This window comes from Styela clava, chromosome 11 (genome assembly GCF_964204865.1).
Source record: "Styela clava chromosome 11, kaStyClav1.hap1.2, whole genome shotgun sequence".
NCBI lineage: Eukaryota > Metazoa > Chordata > Ascidiacea > Stolidobranchia > Styelidae > Styela > Styela clava.
The window spans coordinates 19064466-19089672 of NC_135260.1; the positions used below are offsets into that span (position 1 = coordinate 19064466).

At 33.4% G+C, this 25207-nt stretch overlaps 1 protein-coding gene across 1 annotated transcript in view; it reads left to right on the plus strand.

Moving 5' to 3' along the window:
- LOC120346919 (activating signal cointegrator 1 complex subunit 3-like) overlaps window positions 1-23017 on the plus strand; it is a 57956-nt gene extending 34939 nt beyond the window's left edge. The window contains exons 20-47 of the mRNA XM_039416711.2: window positions 614-772; window positions 975-1094; window positions 1852-1948; window positions 2040-2194; window positions 2581-2757; window positions 3320-3545; window positions 4013-4167; window positions 4883-4981; window positions 5947-6115; window positions 6540-6677; window positions 7260-7425; window positions 8289-8455; window positions 8925-9070; window positions 9979-10099; window positions 10326-10468; window positions 11206-11343; window positions 11564-11684; window positions 12487-12629; window positions 12973-13111; window positions 14532-14697; window positions 15362-15478; window positions 16094-16262; window positions 17090-17244; window positions 17683-17806; window positions 18364-18472; window positions 20069-20163; window positions 20956-21122; window positions 22229-23017. Of these exons, the coding sequence (XP_039272645.2) occupies window positions 614-772; window positions 975-1094; window positions 1852-1948; window positions 2040-2194; window positions 2581-2757; window positions 3320-3545; window positions 4013-4167; window positions 4883-4981; window positions 5947-6115; window positions 6540-6677; window positions 7260-7425; window positions 8289-8455; window positions 8925-9070; window positions 9979-10099; window positions 10326-10468; window positions 11206-11343; window positions 11564-11684; window positions 12487-12629; window positions 12973-13111; window positions 14532-14697; window positions 15362-15478; window positions 16094-16262; window positions 17090-17244; window positions 17683-17806; window positions 18364-18472; window positions 20069-20163; window positions 20956-21122; window positions 22229-22346 (3999 nt within the window). The 3' untranslated portion in view covers window positions 22347-23017. The remainder of the gene's footprint in view (window positions 1-613; window positions 773-974; window positions 1095-1851; window positions 1949-2039; window positions 2195-2580; window positions 2758-3319; window positions 3546-4012; window positions 4168-4882; window positions 4982-5946; window positions 6116-6539; window positions 6678-7259; window positions 7426-8288; window positions 8456-8924; window positions 9071-9978; window positions 10100-10325; window positions 10469-11205; window positions 11344-11563; window positions 11685-12486; window positions 12630-12972; window positions 13112-14531; window positions 14698-15361; window positions 15479-16093; window positions 16263-17089; window positions 17245-17682; window positions 17807-18363; window positions 18473-20068; window positions 20164-20955; window positions 21123-22228) is intronic.
- Window positions 23018-25207: the final 2190 nt, after the last annotated feature.

Below are 25207 nucleotides of genomic sequence, written 5' to 3' on the forward strand. Positions count from 1 at the left end.
TGCCAAGATCAACTTGAACTTTTTTGATTTTGGGACCTAACGGTTGAGGCATCAGACTTAACTGTCTTAGTATTGCAGGTTTTACTCGGTTTCGAATCTTATGCCCACTAACTCACTCATGTTGTGATAAATTGGGTAAACAATGCCGAACCCGAAAGATAAAGGTCCAAAAACAGTTGATTGTTACATATCAGTGGCCCAATTTGCAGGGCGTTTTTCAGAGTGAAAGGAATGAATGAGCATTGTATCTATATTTACTAAATCAGGGGTATGGGCCAAATGCGGCCCACAAGAAAAAATTGTGTGGCTCGCGGATATGTGCCAATTTATAATGGTGTGCCCTTGAAACAAGCTTTTAATTTAGTTTAATCTAGTATGTGCGAATCATTCCAATGCCTTCGCCCTGTAAGAGCTTGTGCAAAGCGAACCATGCATGTCATAAGATCAAAAACCAAAATTTTTACTACCAGCAAACCTATGTCAATTAAATAAAAGTGCAGCCGACAGTTTCAATCAGGTATTTGTATCTGGCCCTTCTGTATTAATGGTTGCTCACCCCTGCACTAAAATATAATTGCTCTCAACTTATTTATTGAATTCTTACTTCTTCTAGATATTTGGACGAGCAGGTCGACCACAGTTTGATACATCAGGAGAAGGAACAATCATCACCTCATATACTAAACTATCTCATTACCTTGCATTACTAACAAGACAAAATCCAATTGAAAGTCAATTTGTAGCAAAAATAACAGACAACTTGAATGCTGAGGTAAAGTATGCTTTGCAGTAGTTTTGGATTACGTCTGCTGTCTGGTTTTATATATAACTTTGTTTTATTGTATATTCTATTTTATCACATGAGGTTTTCGATGATTTCCTCAAAAATAATTTGCTTATCTAATTAATTGAATTATTTAAATAATTGATCACTAATTTTACCTAATTAAATACTTGTTTTAATTATTTTGTAGATCTGTCTTGGAACGGTCAATTCTGTGGAAGATGGTGTGAAATGGTTGTCTTATACTTATTTATACACCAGAATGAGAAAAAATCCTTTGGTTTATGGAATTTCATATGACAGACTTGCTGTATGTATTGTTCTTATCTGTTATTGACTATATTTCATTTTAAATAGATTTCATTGCTAGGATTCATAGATTCAAGAGTTTCTTTCAGAATTGTGGTATTCTAGTTCTCGGGGTTACAGCCCTAGCTATTGTGGGGCCAAGTTTGTGTATATATATAATGACTGAAATAAAATGGGATTTTGTAATAAAAAACGAATACTTTTTTATGTTTTACAAACTCAGGTTTAAAGAAACGTTATCTTGCAAACACTGTGCGCAGCAAAGTCAAATCTAACTTCACGAATTGGCAATCTTGAATTATTTTGATTAGTCTGAGACGCAAAAAGCTTCCACCAGATGCCATATGAAACATATAATGAGTGCAATAAAATAGTTGGGAAAAACATCACATAGAATCAGGACCAACAAAAGTGCCATGCCCAATGCGGTTGTATTGGTTGCAGTGGCCCAAAGCCGGCAATACTTTCCCGCCTTGTATTTACAGACCAAGTCAACCCTTTTCGCTGACATCCACAAAGTACTAGTCTCGTTAACAATTTACTATTGCTGTATGGTTCTTAGTTATTTCTCACAGCTGTGATTTTGATTTGCTGTTTCTCTTTTACCTTGGTGCCTGACCTGTGTCGTTATCTTGAACATTATTGCATAGAATAAACTTGTGGGCTGTATTATCAAAGTAATACTATGGGCTTTGTAAAATATGCTGTTAAGTTTTTCATATATTACCTCAATTATTTTTTTTTATACTTCATAACAGCAAGATCCATTACTTGAAAGATGGAGATCTGAACTGATTGTCAATGCAGGAAAAAATCTTGCAAAAGCTAAAATGACAAGATTTACTGAGAGAACAGGTAAAGTTTATCCGTAGATTGAATGGAACTGCTTTTTGTGGATTCAGAGCAATGCAAGCAAAATTTACACAACATGTTATTTACATTTTAGGTTATTTCAATTCTACTGATATGGGAAGAACTGCTTCTCATTATTATATCAATCATCACACAATCGAACTGTTCAATGAAATGATCAATCCAACAATGTCAATCTCCAACATATTCGTAATGATTTCTAAATGCAGTGAATTTGAACAAATCAAGGTAATATACTATACTAATTATCTTTATTGTTTTTGTTTGGTCGCTTGCTCGATTTGTGTATTTGTGCCATGTGATTCAAATCCTATGCTTATCACCTCATCGAGGGATAATATATTATATAGGATATTTGATGAATCATGTGCTTTAGATACATTATCTGGCTATGTGGCCTCGCGCCCCCTGTTCGGAATAGCTGGTCTAGTGGTTAGAGAATTGGACATCGGCATCGCAGATTGAAGAAATAAGTTTTAACCATCACCTCAATCACGGTGTAACAAAGTCGAACCAGAAAGTAACAGTGGCCGTTTAGAGACTGATTGGATTGAAGAGAGTAACGTGCACTCCCTTTAATTTGCTTATTTATTTTTATTTTGGACTAATTTCAGCTTCGAGATGATGAATTGGAAGAACTTGATGATTTGATCGACACTATGTGTTTGATACCACCTGGTGGTGGTTCTGAGAATACTTATGGTAAAGTCAATATTCTTCTGCAAACGTATATATCTCGTGGATCTGTCAGAAGTTTTTCTCTTACATCTGATTTAATGTATATTGCTCAGGTTTGTGGTATTTTCGTAGGGTGCTTTGAGATTGTAAATAAATGCAAAATATACTGTAGAAAGCTTTTTATATCGTTGTCATAACAGAGGAGAAGAGCATATAAGAGTGCATTCTGTCTGGTCAGGTGTGGTATATCTACCCACTGATGCATGCATAGATGGATGGTGCGGCAAGCAATAACTGGCCATGACTAGTGGTTATATGAACATGATACCACAGTTCCAAGTCCAACTATTTTCTTGCACATATTCACGCAGTTATAACCTACTAAAAGTAATCAATGTATGATGACTGGCATGGCATGATTTGTCGGCTGTCTAGCCACATTTTGAAATTTAAAAAAAAAAAATTTTTGTGTTCCTGGTATTATAATTACTCTGTGATGAAATTGAAATAGCGCTACCTAATGTGACCAACGTGGCACCACCTCAAGCATTCTGAAGATGTTAATAGACACAGGGCAAAAGGAGGCTTTTATTTGGTTGAACGCTCTAAAACAACTACAAGTTATAGGTAAAAAAGCTTCGACCAAAGTCTTCATATTTTTGTTTTCATATTCAGAATGCTGGTCGAATCGTGAGAGGTTTATTTGACATTGCTGTAAAGCAAGGAGAACCAGTTCTTACGAAGAAGCTTCTTGATTTGTGCAAATGTGTTGATCGTAGAATGTGGCCCGATGAATCTCCACTTCAACAGTTTCCGATTCTAAAATTTGAAACGTTGAGGAAAATCAAAGAACAACGACTCACAATTGATAAAATGCAAGACATGAATGCCAATGATATTGGTATGATATATTTGAACGAATTGATGAAACAATCAGATTAGTGTATTGGAAATATGTTTTGCAATTTTAATATTTTTTATGGGAAAGTATGATGAAATGTATGATGTATAAAATATTGTGATTTCAGTGTGTTTAATTTTTAATTTACTGTGATACTTGAGTTTGGGATGTCCAAATTAAATTGAATATTTAAATAACCTTAAAATTATTTTTTTATCTTATGCATTAAAATATTTCTAATTCAATGAGGTGATTTTGGTATTTTTGCGATTATGCCATTGTGTCATAGAATAACCCAAAAGTGTTTTTTTAATTTCCAAGATCCTTGGGAGTGTAACACTTAATGTCTGAACCACTGTCGTTCATGACAGGACAGTAAATTTTTCTAGTTTGACCCTCTCAGATTCGATCTCATTCAAGAATAGTCGTTTTTGAGTATTATCATGAAATAATGTTTTTAATTTCAGGTCACATGCTTCGTCATCCTCGTATTGGCACAACTGTTAAAATGTGTGTTAAAGAATTTCCAGCGATTGAACTTGAGACAACAATTCAACCAATCACAAGATCTGTTCTCAGAATTCGTCTTACCATCATTCCTAGGTTCAAATGGCATAGAAAAGTAAATTTCAAAATTCAAATTAACTATCGGTTATGGGTTATGTGAAACTATCCACTTACCCTTTTCCATGATTTCGTGAATACGTATGTATATAAATATAATGCAAGAAAGCTGTAGTGTGAATAAAGCTGACTTATGTATACTTCTCAAACTGCTGCAAAATTGTATTTATTTCTTTGCTTTTTGCTGCTACAAGATAAATCATATATTATAATTATATACCTATTTAGGCAATGATTTGCCTTTTCGTATTCTATATCTCTAATAAAATGGCAGACTGTGCTTTGCATTGGAACCTTTGTGAAGTTTTAATGTTGACGGCAATATTCTTTTGACTTTCTGATTTTGGATTCATATGTCGCCAAAGCAACAAGGCATCTTTAGCTGATCTTGACTCCCTGTTGTCCTCTGTCTCAACACTGATGTCTTGAATCTAGAAAATGAGATGGATTTTATTATTCAATGTCCTGAGGGAGAGGAGAAAAATTTTTTATAAGCGCTACTTGCCAATTACCGGTAGATATAGTGTGGTGAATGGAAATTACAATGGATAGGTGCCAGAAGCTATATCAACAAGATATATCTCAAAGGTTATACACTGCCTTTTGTTTCTTTAAGCTTTAGACAGTTTTGACTATTACCCTATTGTGTTCACTTTCAACCATAACTATATACGCTTGTATCATTTTTTGAAGTTAATTATTATTAATTGCAGGTTCATGGAACAACAGGAGAACCTTGGTGGATTTGGGTTGAAGATCCTGAGACCAACATGATGTATCACAGTGAATATTTTATTTTACATATGAAGCATGTAAGTCATTTGATTCATTTCAGATTGAAGATTATTTTATCTTTATTATTGAAATTTCCTAAATACTATTTTCTGTTAGTTATTGTTTTATTCATATGGTTATGTTTATACCGTCATACATCAAAGTGTTCTTGAAAGATTTTTTCATGTAGAACAAATGACTTGTACTAGTATTTAAATCAACTTGTTCTGGTACAGTGGACAGTGGCTCTCCAACTTTTTAAGCCGTGCCCCTTTTTAAAATTTGTCAATTCAAGTGCCCCACCTCAAAAATAACTAGCTACAAACAATAAACTACTAAGAACAGATAGGAAGGCGAAGGTATGTTTTATTCAAAATACACGTTGAAAATACGTGGATGGAACGTAAATATCCAAAATAAGGCGGGCAAGATCGAATCTAAAAAATAATTTATTTTTAATTAGCTTCACGCCCTCTCAAAAAATTGTACACATGCCCCACCGTTTGAGAACCACTGTTCTAGTACTTAAACCATCATGATATGGTTGGTACTGTAACATTACTTACTCACATGATTTATAGTAATAACATGACATGATCATATATCAATACTTACTATGAGACTCTTTCGTTTATTTTTGAATATTCTAAATTAATTCGTTATAAAGATTTGACTCATTAGTAGCAAATTCCATAAAATAGTGATGTTGGCTTCGATTATTTACATATTCGAGTTCATGATATTCATGTTTTCTAAATTTTTTCAAATATCTTCATTTTTAAATTTTCATCTGCATTCCCATTACGGTAATTACCACTCACACTCAAATTTCAAACATTTGTGAAAATAAAGAAATTTTTAAAGCTTATGTTATCTTGGTAGTTTCGCCTGCATTTTACTTAAAATAAGCGTACTCATGGCTTTTGTGGAGCAAACTTCCCGAACATGGTCTTGACTTATTTTGCTGTATGTACCTTATGGCAATCTATATAATCTGCAACAGGTTGAGAATGCTGAAGAACAACAACTTGTCTTTACTATTCCAATAGTTGAACCAGTTCCATCTCAATATATGGTTCATGCAGAATCAGATAGATGGTTGGGAGCTTCTGCAATTTGTCCAATATCATTTCAACATTTGATATTACCAGATAGACATCCACCCCATACAGGTGATATATGGATAAAAACAGGAGAGCAATGCTCATGTTTATAGACATGGAGGGTGAACACTGATACTGAAAATGTCTTAGCTTACATCGCTCAGTGGAAGAAGAAATTGTTTCTATATATCATAAAACAACAATAGGAATAATAAATGTTTCCAGCTTACAAACTTGAATTGTATTTGTCTTCTCATTTCATATTTTGATCTAGTAATTTACTTTAACTTTCTTTCTCTTCCAGAATAGAACCTTATACTTTGTATTAACAGCTGAATCTACCATTCCAAATATAAATAAATCTTGGTATAGTACTTGTTTAGTTATCTGAATAGTTTTTCAAAAGATGACAATAAATATTCTGGTTGCTCTCATTCAAATATCTAATAAAAATAATGTTCTAACTCCCAATATATTATTGTTTCTTTCACAGAACTGCTTGACTTAGAACCTCTTCCTACTGCTGCTCTAAAGGAAGAATATCGTTGTTTGTATAAATTCACCCATTTCAATCCAATCCAAACTCAAATATTTCATTGTTTGTATCACAATGACTGCAATGCCCTCATAGGTAGGTTATGTGAGTAGAACAAAAATAAAATTATATCTTTATTTGCTTGATCTCATTTATTTTACCAAACTTTATTATGTGCTGTAGTTATGGATGTTCATACCCATATAATAGGATTTAGCTAATCCACAGTGCCATGTTATTAATCAATTTCATTATTGAATGATACTATTGGGTTTGTACCATCTCATAATATCAATCATAATAACAGCAAGTTTTGTAATTTCTGTCTAACTATTTGGTTCGAATTTAGGTTTTTGTATTTCTTAATTGTATGAAGATATAGGTATAGGACATAGTTTCATATAAATTGTAGTTTCCACATTCATCTCTATATACATGCCACATTATTGAACAAAAACAAGAAATTAGACTCAATGCAACAAGAAGTAAAACAGACTAAAATGATCTCGAGGATCGCAAGAGAAAAATACTCGAGGCATGAGTATGTTAATGGAAGTATTTAAACAGGAAATTTAAAGGGGAACATTATTATTGGTCAAAACTGGTTGATAGCTCTGTTATTAACTAGTTTTGAACATGGGCATTCTTGTAAATTATTTTTGTAATTTTCTTTTTTAGGAGCTCCGACTGGATCTGGTAAAACTGTTGCTGCTGAATTAGCAATATTGAGAATGTTCAACACACAACCTAAATCAAAAGCAGTTTATATTGCTCCAATGAAAGCACTTGTCAGAGAAAGAATCTCGGACTGGAAACTGAGATTTGGTGACAGATTAGGGAAAACGTAAGTTCTACGTTATATATTGAATTATATACTGTTATGCAGGGGGACCCAAAAACGAAACCCAGATCATTTGGAACATATTTATATTTTAGAACATGACTCTCATGCAAAGTGTCCTACACAACAGAAATCTTCGGAAAATCAATTTTTTTTTAAAAAAAAGCTGCTTTTCTGGGCTAATAATGACATGCGCTCTAGCGAGCCATGAAAAACTATAATTTCATTATGATATTTATTAGTTATTATTTTCTAATACATAAATTTGAATTTTAAATATTATAAATTATATTAGTATTATGGGAGACATGACTACTGAAAATTTTAAAACTTTTGGTTCAGTTATTAAAGAAAATAAGCTATTTTTTTTCAGCAAAAACAATAACACAATATATCAAAACTATTATTCATAGGTCAACCTCGTGCCCAATATTTATAGCATAAAATCGCCTGTTTCTGATTTTTCAATCTCAGATTTACAATATCCAGATATACAAACCAGTGATGTCCAAAACAAATTTAAAATTCAAATACATTCGAATTTCATTATATTCGATATAGAAATTTTTTTAATTTATTTGAAAATTACCGGTAGATATTTTGCGCTGCCAGACAAACCGATCAAAATGTACGATATCTCAACTGATAACACAGAAAAAACAATGACCTTTATATTCAGGTCGTTCAAGATGTGATCAACATGATTTATTTAATTTTCCACAGGAACTTGCCCCCAATTTAGAATGTATTCGATATTCCATATTTATTAGTTTTCGTGAATGTATTCGAAATAGCGAAATATTCGGTTTTATCCAGCCCTGAACAAACTAACCATTTGTTACAGGTCCTTATGTATTTATTTTCAGAATTGTTGAGTTGACTGGCGATGTGGCACCTGACATGCGTGCTGTGGCACGAGCTGATATAATTGTGACAACGCCAGAGAAGTGGGATGGTATCTCACGTAGTTGGCAAACCAGAAACTATGTCAAAAGTGTTTCTCTCATCATCATTGATGAGATTCACTTACTGGGTTAGTATTTGACAGATATAACTTGAGGTTTATTATGTGTTTTCACAGTTAACAACTTCGATTGGGCAACCAGCTGTATAAAAGTAAAAATTTAGGGATTTCATATTTATCCCAGGGCAAAAAAAGACATTTTAATCACATGGCGAACTACGACCGCTCGTCCGGTTACCATTCCATGTCAGATTTGAAAACTGTTTACCAGGTATTTGTTTTGGATGCATAGACTTGATGGCGGAGGAAGCCGTAACCAACCAGCGTTTCATGAAATACCATACGGCAGCGAGGAGTCAATCAATCCTCTCGCACATATATAATTATCCTTCAAAAGATTCAAATCTTCTCGGAGTAATTAGATGGAAAGTGTGTTTTTAATGCCTAATACGATGTGCCACCCTCTGATCATCGCATTGCGCCAACCTCCAAGCCAACCGTTTTATGAAGATTCTTAAAAATATGTCCATTTTCTCAGGTGAGGATCGAGGGCCAGTTTTGGAAGTGATCGTGTCGCGAACTAACTTCATATCATCTCATACTGATAGACTTGTTAGAATTGTCGGTTTATCTACTGCATTGGCTAATGCAAGAGATTTAGCTGATTGGTTGGGAATCAAACAGGTAAAAAAAAATGTGATGATTTTGATTTTTGTTACATAATTGGGGATCTATGTTTTACAATTCGCCACATGGATTGGGTGACATTACCCAGGTCTAAACAAAATTCAACCTGCATTAAAATCCTGAATAAATTATCCCAGTGAATGAGATATTATGCACACTATTTTGACACTTTTTTTTCAAGTTGTATTTCCTAATGAACCCTAAAATGTCTCTCAAATCTTGGGTAAATTGTATAGCTATGTAATGAGGTTATATTGAGGTCTAATGACAAGTGTGACTTGCCAGTCCATATCTTCAAGCTTTCTAAAAAAAAAACTAGAATTATCTGATAATATATTTCTTTCAACCAGATTGGCTCTAACTTGTTGAATGTTAATTATGATAGTTTTCCTCTTATAGCTCCAATGTAAGGTGATGTTAATTACACATATTTTTGACACGAAGTGTATCTGTAAATCGTTTTGGTGTCATGTTGTAATTGACAAGACTCTTTTTCTTGTTCTTCTTGTTGTTGTTGGTGTAAAAAATCACCTTCCTCTTCAACTACTAAACCAAAAAAAATTAAAAAAATTTTAAATTTAAAAAAATTAAAAACGTATCGGTGCCTAAATATTGTTGTTGTTGCGTGAGGGCTAATACTTTTATTCATTTCAAAAGTTTTTTGTGAGCTTTATGAAATTCGTTTTTTTGTGTGTCATGACAAAATCAAAAATTGGGCATCTTGTTCCGTGTTCGCATTCGCTTTCGTTGCTATCTGGTGGTCAGGTGAAGTCTGAAAGACTTAGGTATCGGTAGTTTACTGTAAAAGATTATATACTCATACTACTTTGTTTGGCTGTCCATATATATATGTGAGCATTGTTCTCTTATTATATACTAATTACCATCTTCATTTCTCTAATTAGCTTGGCTTATTCAACTTCCGACCTTCTGTCCGTCCCGTACCAATGGAAGTTCATATACAAGGATTTGCAGGGAAACATTATTGCCCAAGAATGGCTTCTATGAACAAACCATGTTTTCAAGGTAAGAACTAAAACCGTTTAGAAGTGTTGCAATTTTACCATGAATTTTGTTTTTTTGTTTCGGAACTTATTATTAGATTTGGAATTATTATTCGATTTTTTTTATGTTCTTCCAAGGTTTTATTGGAGAAGTGACTTAGACAATATTTTACACGTTCACATTGAAAACAAAATTGAGCTGCTCAATTCTTTGATTAAATGTAATAATTTGCGTTTATCTCCTGTAGCCATTAGGACTCATTCTCCAGCCAAACCAGTTTTAATATTTGTTGCATCACGTCGACAAACTCGTCTCACTGCTTTGGACTTGATCGCATACCTCGCTGCTGAAGATGACCCGAAACAATGGTTACATATGGATGAATGGCAGGTAGGGAGGGACATTTGAAATTCAGTGTGCACTGAAAATTGATTGCAGTCTTTTTTATTTATTATCTAGATCTAGATAACCAAAATGTAGAGTAGAAAAATGTGAGATCTAAGCGTTAGGAATACGCTCGCCACCGCACACACTGTAGGGTGGTTCACGTAACTGCTCATCGGTTACGGCTTCCTCGGCCATCGAGTCCATGCTTCCGAAAACAAATAACTTACTTATTCCATACCCAACATAGAATGGTAACCGTGCGAGAGGCCGTGGTTTGCCATATGATTAAGCCGTCTTATCGGCTTTCCTCTCTCCTGTGATAAATATGTAAATCCATCCTATGAAAATATTACTGAACTATTAGGCGAACAAAATTAGTTACCTCCATATTGGTACATACACTTCTGGAGCGCCCACATTTTTAAATAACGTTAAGACTTGTGAATTGAATAGAAATTTTTTACTATCATACTCAAATACATATGAATAATATCCAAGTTATTTGAAGAAAAAAAATGGCGAAGGAAATTCTTCAATTAAAAAATATGCATTTAACAAACTGTCATACTTCCACCCTAGTCCTAAAATGTCGCTTTATTTTTAAAGAGCCAGAAATTTTACAGTTCCGCAGTGCTTGCCTAAGAACGAGAGATCTTCAACGTCAGTTGCCAATGTCGTTAGGTCTATTGTGGCTTTACATTACATTTTACAATTATCAAACTCGTGTCTAATATTTTTAGATGGAAGAATTAACAAGAAATGTTCAAGACAATAATCTGAGATTAACACTCGCATTTGGTATCGGACTTCATCATGCTGGATTAGTTGAAAAAGACAGAACATTGGTGGAAGAGTTGTTTGTTAACCAAAAAATTCAAGTAAATTGTTAACATTTGTTAAATGTTGTGATTATTCAAAATGGAAATATCTATCAAATTTTACAACATATTGTGTCAAAATTTTCTGCATAAATGCTCTGTTTGCTTAATTCAAAACTGCACTGTAGTGAAATACACAGCATATTCTAAATTACCTTTGTTGTTTTTCCATTTCATCTTCTGTGTTTGAATGAAAAAATTCTGAATTTTTTTGTTTTAGATTCTTGTTGCCACAGCAACAGTTGCGTGGGGAGTAAATTTTCCAGCTCATCTTGTCATTGTGAAAGGAACTGAATACTTCGATGGAAAAACAAAAAGATATGTTGACTTTCCTATCACAGGTGACAAATATCTTCAGCTCGCAGATTCACTAATTTTGCTGAAATTAAACCAAGAATTGATCAAGTTCCACTATCTATTCAAAATTATTCTTGTATGTGCTAGGTGAATGTACCAGTCTAATACAGGCAACTACGTTTTGTATTCCCCCAGATCAGGTTTTTGTGATATGAAACAGCATAAAACTTTTATTATAATAGTCTGGTGCTATTTTTTAGTGTTTTTAATATTCCAGAGATGTGTTTTTTGTATTTTATGTGAGAAATCTTGAAGAAATTTATACAAACCCATTCTAATCATTTTTTTCGCGACTAAAACGAATTAAAATTAATCAAAAAATGAATTTCTGAATTTCTAACTATAGTCCAAGTCGATTCCAAGAATAGGCCCCATATGTAGTCATCGTTCGCTCATTGTACTGTCATTGGTAAGGGCGTTTACAATCCAATTATGCAGCAATAGTGTGTCGAAGGCAAATTTTAGCTGGCAACAGTTATAGGATCCTTGACACTTGCACCAACGAAAAATTCATTTCTTTTTGATCGTTCCTGCTAGAAATTCACCTGATTCGTCATGATTACCAAGCAACAAAAGCGTCGTAATAACAAATTTTCTGTTGCTGTAAGAATGAACGTTGCTTCTGTCACCCAAATATCCCATTTCAGAATGCTATTTTGGGTCAGGTATCTTTAATGGTAATTATATCTCAAAAGTTGTCAAACTACATACACTTTTTACACATATTTTAGAGCCATCCACGAGCTAGCTATCTATTCTGTATCATTCAAAATAATTCTATTTCAGATGTTCTTCAAATGATGGGACGAGCAGGAAGGCCGCAATTTGATGATAATGCAGTTGCAGTTGTTCTTGTACATGATGTGAAGAAACATTTCTATAAAAAATTCTTGTATGATCCGTTTCCTGTTGAATCAAGTTTATTGGATGTAAGTTGTATTGTTGCTCATTAAATTTTCATAATTATAAGTAAAGTATAGCAATTTATTATTGTCCTACAACAAATTATTTGTTCATATTTTACACTATTTTATTAATGATCAACCTATGAGTGGGAAATGAATAAATAAAATTTTTGGCAGGGACACACTTGAGAAAAATTTGATCAATATTTGGTTTAAAATTTTGTAATACAAATGCTTCTGCTTCGAGAAACACGTTGGCTTTTGCTTTCTATAGATATGTGTTTTGTATATTTTTTGTGTTCTGTCTTTTTTCTGTCAGTGTCAAAGATTTTATTGCTTTTCCTAAACTGTTCATTTGTTATCCCAGGTTTTGCCTGACCATCTCAATGCTGAAATAGTTGCCGGTACAATCATGAGTAAACAAGATGCCTTGGATTATTTAACTTGGACTTATTTCTTCAGAAGATTATTGATGAATCCTACTTATTATAATCTGGAGAGAATAGGTATGTCAAAAGTGGTAAATTATAAAATTTGTTCAATTTAGCATGCCCTCTGAAATATTCAATTCTGCTTGAGCCTATATTTCTATGCTATAATTTTTTTACGGCTTTGAAACTATCAGTTGGGGTTACGCAAGACTACTAACTAACTTTCCTTGCCCTATGCCTTTGTGGAAGAGGATCCTTATGCGTGTAACGCAAGGATGCTGTGGCAAGAATAAAGATGCTTGTTTTGCAAACCATTATTTGAGAATACGTGGTGCTTAGCTAAGGGCTTACCAGTATCGATGTCCTTCATGTCCCCCATATTTGAGCATGGCTCTCTTATATCAACAGACAGTGAGAATACTGAATTAAAGATACAAGCAGGTCAGAGTCGTTGTGGCAGTAGTTGTTTTATGGTTCATAAGCTAATCCTTTCATTAAAAAGTTGAATTATGTGAAAATGTGAATTGCTATTTTTTTCCTTAAAATTTGATATTCAATAAAATGATTGAAAATTTTTAAATTGAACTGTGTAAATTTTTAAATTGAACTGTGTAACTTTATACAGTTATTATTTGAATGATTTGTGAGAATTAATGAATTTGTGACCAGTTAAAAATATTTCATCAAAATAACTAATGGTTTTAATGCTACATTGCAGACATAGACATGCATCTCACATACAGATAGTTGTAATATACTAATCTATAATATACAGGGTGGGGCAAAAATCTCCCCATCAAATTTATTTTAATTTAAAATGTGGAAGGTTTTTTTATCACCCTGTATTACATTTTGTTATGTTAATTCTCGTTTTGTTAAATTAAGGTAAACATCACTACCATATTTATAAAAATAAGGAAATATGTGTATAGTAGTTATTTGATGCAATTAGATATATTTACTCAAGTTAAAAGATTCTGATTCACGGTGGTTTAATAGTTTAATTTGTTCATTAGCGACTACTAATCACGAATATTATTCAGTTTTAAGATGTGAATACATACTTAAATTTGTTTGAATAATGTTTGAAATCTAATTCAGTATTTTAGAATCACAGTATTTATTATATGTTTTTTTACCGAATGGGTGCAATAGCTTAGCGCGGTTGGTCCTCAACCTTTTTTCTTTTGTGGCCCATTTTCATTGCACGAAAATTCTGCAGCCCATTAACTTCATCATGCAAGGGAAAAACTACAAGAAGAGCGAGAAACTATGTCCGCAAAAATAGAAATTTTCACTTCAATAATTGGAATGAAAATTATCCCTCAGTAAAATAAAAAACAATCAAAATTTAACTATAGTGACACAAATGAGAATGAAGTTATTAATAACTCTAGTAATTATTCTTGCTTCTTGCACAGTGCCTCGTTCTGAGCGAAAGGTGTGAATGCACATTGTATATACAAAAATTCAAAATATTCATAATCATTTATAGAAACAGACATGATCAATGAGTTTTTGACTGGACTTGTCGAGAAAGAACTTTCTGAATTACTTCGTTCTTGTTGTGTTGTTGTTGATGACGTTGATGATGTCACAATCGAACCTACAAGTATTGGAAGAATTGCTTCATATTATTATCTCAGTCATCTCACTGTGAGGTAAGATCTAATGGCAGATAAAATTTATTATTCCAAATATGTGGACATTTGTGACTAAATGAATCTTTTTTTTCTTTTTATTAAATCACTATCTTTTATCACTTCTGTGATATTCGTATCATATATTCTGGAAGCCTTCGTAATTGCGTCAAATCCATACATCTAGAACAGCAGTGGGCAAATTACGGCCAGCGAGCCAGATCTAGCCCACCGAAGTGTTTCCTTTGCCCATTCGTGTCTGCTGAAATTACGACTATAGTATTTATGAATATAAATTTTCATTGAAAATAACGTCCTAATGACCTCGATTGTTACACCATGCTTCTTATTATTATGTAAATGCTAGCCTAGCTGTTGGACTAGCGTTTGTAAATAAACTGTTTTTATTCATAGTTTTTCATGAGTTTTAAGCCTCCAGCCCAGTAACAAAGTTTATTTTCTGTAACTGGCCCACTCAGTAAAGTAATTGCTCACCCCTGATTTAAAATGAACAACTGACTGAATATTCTCTTACAAGATGTGGACTGGTATTCAAACAAAGGCTGTGGTTCACCATATGATTGAGATCCCTTGAGATCTCCCTCTGGATAAATATGTAAACCCTTCTAATTGTGGAATTTTCATAATATTGTATCTTATTACATCAAAATTTCTCTATATGCAGGATGCTTTGTCAAGAAATGAAGTCAGGTTCAACAATACCTGATATATTACAATTATTAACTGAATGTCAGGAATACAATGAACTTCCCGTCAGACATAACGAAGATATTATTAATAAGTAAGATAAAAAATAGGGGTTCATATATTATTTTACTAGAATTATCGCGCTATTTTTTTGCTCAATCATCAATATACACACCCCTTTGCTGAACTTGGTATTTCAAAATGCAACCTTGTGTCCCAATCATTGTCTAATAATCAGAGGTTTCAGATTCATAATGTCACGACCAACTAATTACCTTTTTGTCTTCTTGTAAGCCAATAATACTCTGACTATAAATATTTTCATGTATGAGTTTGAGTATGAATAAAATAGACTGCAAATCTCCAACAAATCACCAATCCAAGTATTTCTGGAAACACAATATTTTTATATTTACCATTTTTTAAAAACTAATCTTATTTTCCTATCTAATCCAATTCAATCATTTCTTTAAAGAAATTTGGTTAGGTTTGGTATAGAAACTTCTATTTCTATCAGAAAATATTTCCAATTTGTAACCTTGCAGAAAAACATTTTTGTGTGTGCAATATTTAAATTTCTTTGAATGGACATCTACAGCTCTTTGCATTATATACATACGAATCCACTATTGCATAGTAATAAGATGAAGCAAATCGTTTCTTATGAATTTGTAGCCCGCATTTAAGATCAACAATTTATTTTATTCAGAAACTTATCAGAACATTTACCGCTTCAAGTCAGTCCAGATTCATTTGGATCATCAAGTACCAAAGCACATCTTCTGTTCCAAGCACATTTTTCTAGAATAAAGATGCCTTCATCTGATTATGCAACTGACTTGAAATCTGTTCTCGATCAAGCTTTCAGGATATTGCAGGTAGAATTTGAAGAAAAAATAGTTTTGCTCAGCGACAGTTGCATTGTTTTGAGCGTTATCGAGTATTTGACCACCCTTTACTGGAATGACAGATTTTAGTGCAATGGTTTTTTTTACAACCCGTGGCTCCCTGCACATCTATAGAGTTCCTAGTTTTGCATTTGGCATGTTTCCATCAGTTATTCTATGCGTTTTTTTTTCGGATGAAAGCAAAAGTATGGAAGCATCAGTCAGGGGATTAAATTAATCGAAGTCAATTTTATATTAAATTATTGGAGTTATCGCTAATAGTGAAAGGATTTGTTCGTGCCCCCCTGAGAATCACTCCTAGAGGGCCGACAGTCTAGTTGAAAAAACCTGTTTTAGCGTCTGGAAGGATGGTTTACTTACGTCTTAGACAATTGCTGGAATTCCTACAAATGCAGTGTGATTTGCATATTTGCTGGTTGGTTTATGACTTTGTCCAAACGCGTGGTTCATCATAATGATTGAGCTGCCCCATTGGTTTTCATTCTTTCTCTAGTGTTAAATAGGAAATATCATACCCCAATACATATATTCAAAAATAATACTTGGTGTTTTTTATAGTTCGGGCGTCCCAAGTTTCTGAAAGTGTTTTTAACGCTGCTATCCAATTTTATTTCATGTCAATACTAATTCGACACAATGCTGATTTCATCTGGAATTCACAAATCAAATTGACTTGTATACAGTCAAATTAAAATTTGCTAATGTTATTTTGTAAAGGTTAAAGGTTAAAGAATATTTTGTGGAATGTTCGTCATCGGTATTAGTATTGTATTATCTTGTATCCATTTCATACACAGGGTATGATTGATATCAGTGCGGATGAAGGAATGCTGATTACAACACTTCGTGTTATGCATATGGCACAGATGGTTGCACAAGGAATATGGTTTGATAATCGTTCAACATTGTTAACTCTTCCATATGTGGAGGAAAAAAATCTGTTTGTCTTCAAGTAAGTTTTTTACAGTTCTATATACTTTTAACAGCATGGAAAATGTGAAAGGACAGCAAAAGACAGTCTAAGAATTAAAAAATTCACTGTCAATTTACTTTAAATTAATGTTGTCGCAAATGATACCTAGTGATGACCTTTGCTCTTAGTTCCACGAGAATCTTTTCCCGACCTCTTAGAGGGCAGAGAGCACGGTTTGGGAAACCCTAATTTGAGCAAATAATCACTTATATGTTTGGATGTACAGGTTTCATTCATCCGATCACAATTTTTAGCTTGACTTAGTCAACCGAATCTATTCTGTTAGTGGTACCTTGGTGATATTAAGTAAATAGTGTGTTTGGATGGATATAGCGCATAGGCAGATAGTCAAGAATATATACAAGATTCATGCTATTTCATGTTTTCATTCACCAATAAATTATAATAATATTTCAGGCAGTTCTCATTCAGAGGAGATCAAGTTCGACACTTGCCTGAACTAATGTCATTATGCAAAGAAAATCCAAGTTACGTTAAAGATGTTCTGATGAAGCATTTCACTGAAGCTCAAGCTAAAAAGGTTACTTTTTGATATATGCTCACTTCTCATCGTTGGCAGTAGACAAATGTTTTAGTGATGTCCAAATCTATATAATTTGGTGATCTGTCTTGGAATAAATATTCTGTATGACATATATGAAATTGCAAAAGTTAAAAATATTAATGATTGGGAACGTATAGCATGTATAAATAAAAACCTCGAATTGAAAATTTCCAAATTTCATCCTACTTAATTTAGTTTTATCATATGCTTTGCTTAATATTTTGTCATCCTGTTTTAATCCAAGCGATATCCTGGAATGATACTTGTTTGAATATTTTTATACAGTGCGTATTCACTCCCTTCGTTTTGAACAAGGCCACGTATAGGTGTCTGCTATTTGACGATATGTGAGAAGCTACTTTGGAATGACTGAAATCGTTGATTTTGTCTATCCGAAATACTACACCATGGGATGTGTAACATGCAATATCAACACATTTAGTCTTTTTCAAGTGCTATATCAACACACCCACTATCTCGCTGCCATTGTTTCTATCCTAAACTTTACCTTACCATTTTAATCTTTTTTTTAGATTTGCGATCATTTGCGAAATCTTCCTGTTGTTGATGTAAAGTTACATGTAAAAGGAAGTTGGGAGAAGAACGAGAAAATAAAACAAAAGATTGTTCCAGATGTTCATGGTATGAAAGTATTTTGAATCATTTGCTCCTACCAGTCAGTCGACTTGATCACCCAACAATTTTCAATTCTCTATCAGATTATGTTAGTCCAACTTGGGCATATTTCCCAATAGTAGGTAGCTTGGGACCCGAGTTACTTCGACTGTCTTTAACAGTCTTTTTTATATATAGTCTCGGTTCTTCTAGCTCTTTTTTCTCATTTGCTTGGTTTTTAGTTGTATGTACATTGTACATTATTATACTTTTAACACTATAATCTTGGCACACTTTTTATTATTATTAGAGTTTCGGGATTTTTGTAACAAAACTTTACACAGTTCTTGCCAAATATGTTATCATTCTTAACTTAAGCTAAAGGCATTTGGACACCTAATGAAAAGTCTTTACATAAACATTGCACTTCTTGTGTAGCTGCCCTAAAAATTAAATCAGCTTTCAAATATAGCAGTCCAATATGACCTCTGAATGGGAAGATATGCAAATGGGTATTGGGACCATAAAACCATTCCCACACAATTTAAATGAAATATTAATTTTGTGAAGAAACCGAATTATTACTTGAACCATTTGTAATGTTGCAGTTGCAGTGTTTGCAAATAATGAAATTCCACTTATTTGTTGATGGCATTGCTTTTCATGTTTGAAATCGGGGCTTATTTTATTATATAAAATACATAGCATATGATTTTCTCTGTTGTTTTTTAAAACAAAATGATTTTAAAAGCCAATGAAAGTTGTTTTGAAGCTTATGGAGAAATAAAAAACTTTAATGCTTTAATCCAGTGGTTCTCAAAGTGGGCTTGGCGACGCCCAAGTGCGTCGTTGCAATTTTGCTAGGGCCTCGCAAAACTTTTTTCTTTTGCGAAATTGTACCTGTTTTGCGGTGGGTAGAAGAAGTCTAAATATAAAATTGCACTGCCGACATGTACAAGCTTAAGCGCTACTGAACAAAAAAAGTCTGAACAAAGAATTCGCAAGTATAATGATAGCAACTTGAAATTTGGATCGTTCAGTTTTCGTGTAAAAAAGATCCGTGGTTTCTGTTGCAACTGGGCATGCGATGTTACTCAATGCCGGTTAGGCTTATTAGATAACATGCTTTCACTGGCTAAAATCTTGCTACAAACAACACATTGCAACTGGAATCGATATAAAATGAATTGTATATTTTGAAAAGTTTTTGGATTTCTCTGGATGAAGATTATCTTCCTTAAATAAAAAAGCGATGGGCACTGTCATCCCCTTTGTGACTTCTTATTTATGTGAAGCAAACTTTTCTATCATGAAAGTAATAAAGGCAAAAAATCTCTCTAGAGTAAATGTTAAAAGGGAAATGCATGCGGCTCTCACAGTTCACTCCCAAGGTTGAATGACAAATAGTTGTAAAAAAAAGCAAGTGCACCCATCAAATTAAATGCGATTTCACTAACTTTTGTGAAGTTTTGTTTGTTTGTTTAAATGAAACACATTGCAAAAAAAGTTCTTTTATTAAAGGGTACTAAGACGTTTTTTATGGGGAGTCGCAACTTGAGCATATTTTTTTTGAGTGCGTCGCAATACAAAGAAGTTTTAGAACCACTGCTTTCATCAATACAGGTGTTGGGATACAAAATCGTAAGACGTGGATGGATGTTCACATGAATCAAGAATATCACGTTGCAGTTTCTCTAGCAAGATTAAACAAGGGACATGTGAGTTTTAGTGATAAATATATATTTAGTTGTTGAAATTGATTGAATTTTCCAATTCAATTTTGCCGTAAATAATTTGATTTTGTTTGTGACTGGTTGCTTTATTTTTCACATATCATAATGAATTGTTTAGTACTAAAATAGTACATCTTTAAGTTATAACCTTTTCTTCTTCCAAATTTAAATGTTTCAATTGGGAAAATTTTACCTTACATTCGCATGTAGTATAATTAATATTCTTTACTTATCTAAAGTTATTTAATACACATATATAGGCCTATATGTACACATTATGGACTATTCAAACTGTACAAAAGCCACAGTAAGAATTGTACATATCACTAAGCTCAGGGGTGTGGCACATCGTGCTAAGCGTTGGGAATATGCTTGCCACCACTCCCATGCAGGGTTAATGATTACCGGACTCCCCGTCACCGCAGGGTGGTTCACGTAACTGCTGGTCAGTTAGGGCTTCCTTCACCAAGTTCACAACTGGCTAGGTAATCCTTTAAATCTTAAAAATCCTAATAGCTAATAATGATCCATAAAAGATTTTATATACATATTGAGCGGGAATGAAGAATTTCAAAATAGGCAAAGAGAGGTCAATAGCAAAAAAATTGGGAACCAATGCCTTGGCGTAAGAACATAGTAAGCCGAACAAATAAATAACTTTTTGCCCACAGCCTACTATGGTATTTTAATTTTTCTTACTTTAATGATATTACTTTTGTTGTGAAAATATAATATGGTGCTCTACAGACGGTGACTAATACCCATTTTTCTACGCAGCATGATGGTAAAGCTCTCACCCCACGTTTCCCTAAACCCAAATTAGAGGGCTGGTTTTTACTGCTCGCTGACGTAGAACGGAAAGAAGTTATCGCACTAAAGAGAGTACAGACATTACGGAACAGAACTACAGAACTTCTGTCATTTTATCCTGACAATATTGAAAGGTTTGTGAATTGTTTTATTGAAAAGACAAAACTTAACTTTGTCATTAATTTAATAATTGTTATACTGACCAGTGACACTGAATGATATTTGCCATACGTGCCCAATTACGCCCACGTGTTGAAAGAGCCTGTGTAGTGCTTGGCTATAATTTGTGGGGTTGACACGCACATAGCGTATGGTTCTCGCCTTTGATTTATGATAAAATAATTGGAATAATAAATTGAAAGAAGAAAAACTGAATCATCCAATTCATCCCTTCGTGAAATATAATACATATATTTTGCGCTCTGTTTGTTGCATTTTGGAACCTGGATAGTGAATCTAGGGATAGAGTAACTATGTACTTAAGCTCTGTTATGCACTATTTATTCTACTATTACTGATATCAAAGAATGGCGTGTGTGCACTGTGAAGTCTGTGATGAGTGGATTCTTCAGATAAGCTATACGTTATTGATTTCATAGAATACTATTCTGTTCTGTGTGGTTGTCTTTGGAACTATTTTTTTTACATGGTAAAAAACATTTTGTTCTGCCGAAACCCTTTTCGAATTTCGAAGTACTTTGACTGGTTTATTTACCATAAATAAATTGTATCTCTCCTCCATTTTGATTCATAAAATTTTGACTCATTTCCCTTATCTTCCAGTTTGTTGATAATAGCCTTCACCTAAATAAATGCCAGTTATTTACCCGAATTGCACAGGTAAATACTAATTTAATAGTCAGTTCTCTTTATTGAAGGAGAAACATACAATTTACATTCTCTCGCGTCATTTGACCTTTCCCAACTTGAATAAAATCGCAAACGTTTTACACGGTGTGATATAACTAATGAATTTATTCATCAGGTAGTGACATTTGTTGGGTCGGTCGACCTTGTTGACCTTCCAGTCTTTCCCTTCCCCCTTATATTTTATGATTACTATTCCATTCTTTTTACTGCAATGTGTACTATGATAATATATTTAGAAATAAATCATTTTCTCTCTCTATCAGTGTTTATGATCAGAAAATGGGTTATTCATTTATTAGCAATGTATACCGTATTTGTTTAACACACTTTATTAAATATGATTTTCTTAATTTTAAAATTTTAATTACAGGAAAGTTTATTCTGTCTGGTTGGTCTCGGATTCGTATCTTGGATTAGATCAACGGTACGATGTTCGGATAAATGTCACACAACCTATCAGCAATTTTCAACAAGATGAAGATGGTTAATTTATAATAGTTGTTGTTTCTTCCCCGCTATTTATCAATGTACAAGAAATCTATTATCTGTAAACTTCAAATTCCTTTATAAAAGTTCATTGTATTAGTTCACATGCATATCTATATTGTACTTGCTGACAGCGACTTCGCAAAATTTGCTGATGCCGATTTTTTAAACGGCAAATATTTCCCACTTTCTGATAATTCGATTTCTGATAATTATAATATAAAAGAAATATGCACGACTCATATTGGTTTCCTGATTCTGTGGTGATAAATATATTTTTCAAAACTTGAATATCTTAATTCACTCAATTGATAACAGAATTTGAGACGTTTGGAGATCGGATATATTCAAGGTGTCAGTTTATTTAAATCAAACTCAATTTTGGTGTGCCGACTTCATCTTAATTTTTTATTGCGATATTCTGAAATATCGGTAATGTAGGCCTCGTATTTTTCAATATAATAACAACATATCGGCGCTTGTCTGGTGCATACCTAGTTCCTTAAACTATTATTAATCAGATGGCCAATCTTATTTGCCAATCATCCGGTTTCCGTCATTATTGTGTCAATTTGTTCAAAATGTATCTGAGGATTTTGTGTGTTTTTTTTGAACTTTCCTCTTCAATACATTGTGAGGTGCAATAAACCGTGCCATTTTATTGGTGGATGAATATGTGTGTTTAGTCATCTCTCAGTACTACCTATCGACAAGGAATTATCAGTGCGTTGCCGTTTCGACAAGTGCTGTTGGAGCCGCCATGGACGACAATTTTTTTTTTATATATATTCAATTTCTGATTGAGGAAATCCGATCAAATAGCATAATAATAGGAAACGTGTCGTCATTCAGTCACTAGTATGTGTCTGATAGGATAAGTAATAATACCATATCAACCTCTAACACGACATACAATGATGATACAACAACGAAGAGATACAAAAATATAGCATGCCAATGTCGTCTCGTTGACAGGAAAATTAGCTATGTTGCAATGGGGTTCTAACAAGCTTACTTCGTGGTTCTAAATCAATACAATGCACATCGTTGCATTTATACAATTCTCAAATTGTTAAGATCACGCGGGACATTACATACACCTTGCCCTGACAGAATTATCAGCTCGAATCAATGTCGACCTAGTTTGTTATTTTACAAGATACTGGTGGTTTTACGTGAATGAGTCGCCTTATCGGCCTTCCCCTCCACTTTGAGAACTATGAACAATTTTGCCAGGTTGTTATTGAAGCATAATATACGAGGAAATACATATTGAGAAACGAAATTTCAAAATTATGATTGATGATGTCATCAAGTTGACATATGCCCTGCAAACAAGCATCCGTTGTGGTGATACTGATTCAGATGCTATCTTCAAGTTGCAACATGAAATTTGTAAATTAGATTTGACCAACTTTTTGGGTGGCCTTGTCAGTTGGCCATGCGAGGTTTGGAGTGTAATATTCCTTAGTCACTATTTCGTCATAATTTCTTGCGCAATAAGGCTGGTATGTCGATTTCCATTACCAGCTACGCCCAGTATTGTGTATACGACGGTTACGGTTTGCTGCTACCAGTGTTCATGATTGATAGTTACTATTAATACTTTTAGACTTTGTCGCTGGAATATTCAATTTACTGTCGACCCAAGTTTGGCGGTTGCAGTCATGCTTATGTACCTCTCGTTTGACCGATTTTTTGGAATGCTTTTGTTCCGCCTACGTCGCGGTGTTTGGGACCGACAATTTGGTAACAACTCGAAAACGTAGGTTGCGAAATATTTGGCGAGGTAAAAATGAATTGACCGTTAGATTATAACTTTTGATTTCATTACGCAAATTGAATACCAAAAGCCGGTATTTGATGTCAAAATCGAGGTATGATTATAGCATATATGGTTGTTAATGAATGTTATGTTACCGTATATTGCTATTTCGTAGATTGTCTCTGACTTGCAAGTTACCCGTTCACCCTTCAGCTTCAACGCCCACGTGAATGAAGATGCGTTAAAAATCTCTATATGTTTTTATTCGTAAATTTCCACAACACACAGAATATAAATCTTATAACATTTATCCAGACTAGCTTAGAATGGTTTACATCGTCTTCTCTCTCCCTATCGAAAGATATCGGAGTCGTATTTATACGTTGAGCATAAACCTTATTAAATACTGTAAACGTGAGCTCGTGATTCACGTTATAAACAGAAATTCCTATTATCTCAACAAGGGTAATTAGGTACATCGTACGGATGGGAACTTAGATATAATTATTTCAATCAGTGCCAAAGGTCTTGAGAATATAGATTTTAATTTGATAATGACTGGATGGAACCTGTTATGTTCTTAAACCTGGTGTAATTTGATTCCTACGAAAGTCTTTGTTCGAATTTTGGGAAAAATTAACTGTGTTTTCATATTTTAACATGAAATGGGGTACATTTGGGGGTTAGTTGCTATATTATCTCCCCATCTTACTAACTGGAAGTTTAAAGATTTGGCACCCTCTAATAAAGTGGAAATATATCGAAAAATACAATACACAATGCTAAAATTAATGATATAGGTCAAAAAAATATTTACATGTATATGATCTACAATGAGACACGACATTGAAATAAAGAAGAGTTTATAGAAAGAGTAAAGATTGTAAAGTAGAATTACAGAAGGATGGCGTATTTTTATTTAAAAAATTTTGGTTTGGACGGTTAAAACATATTTTCAATTTAATGTATTTCGCTAAGTTAAAATACTTATACTCGCTTTATCGCATTGTTACGATTTTGTAGACCTAGTTGGTCAATATATGCTTGTCCCATGTCGGGAAGAAAAAACGCATTTTTAAGTTTATGCCATCTCAGGGC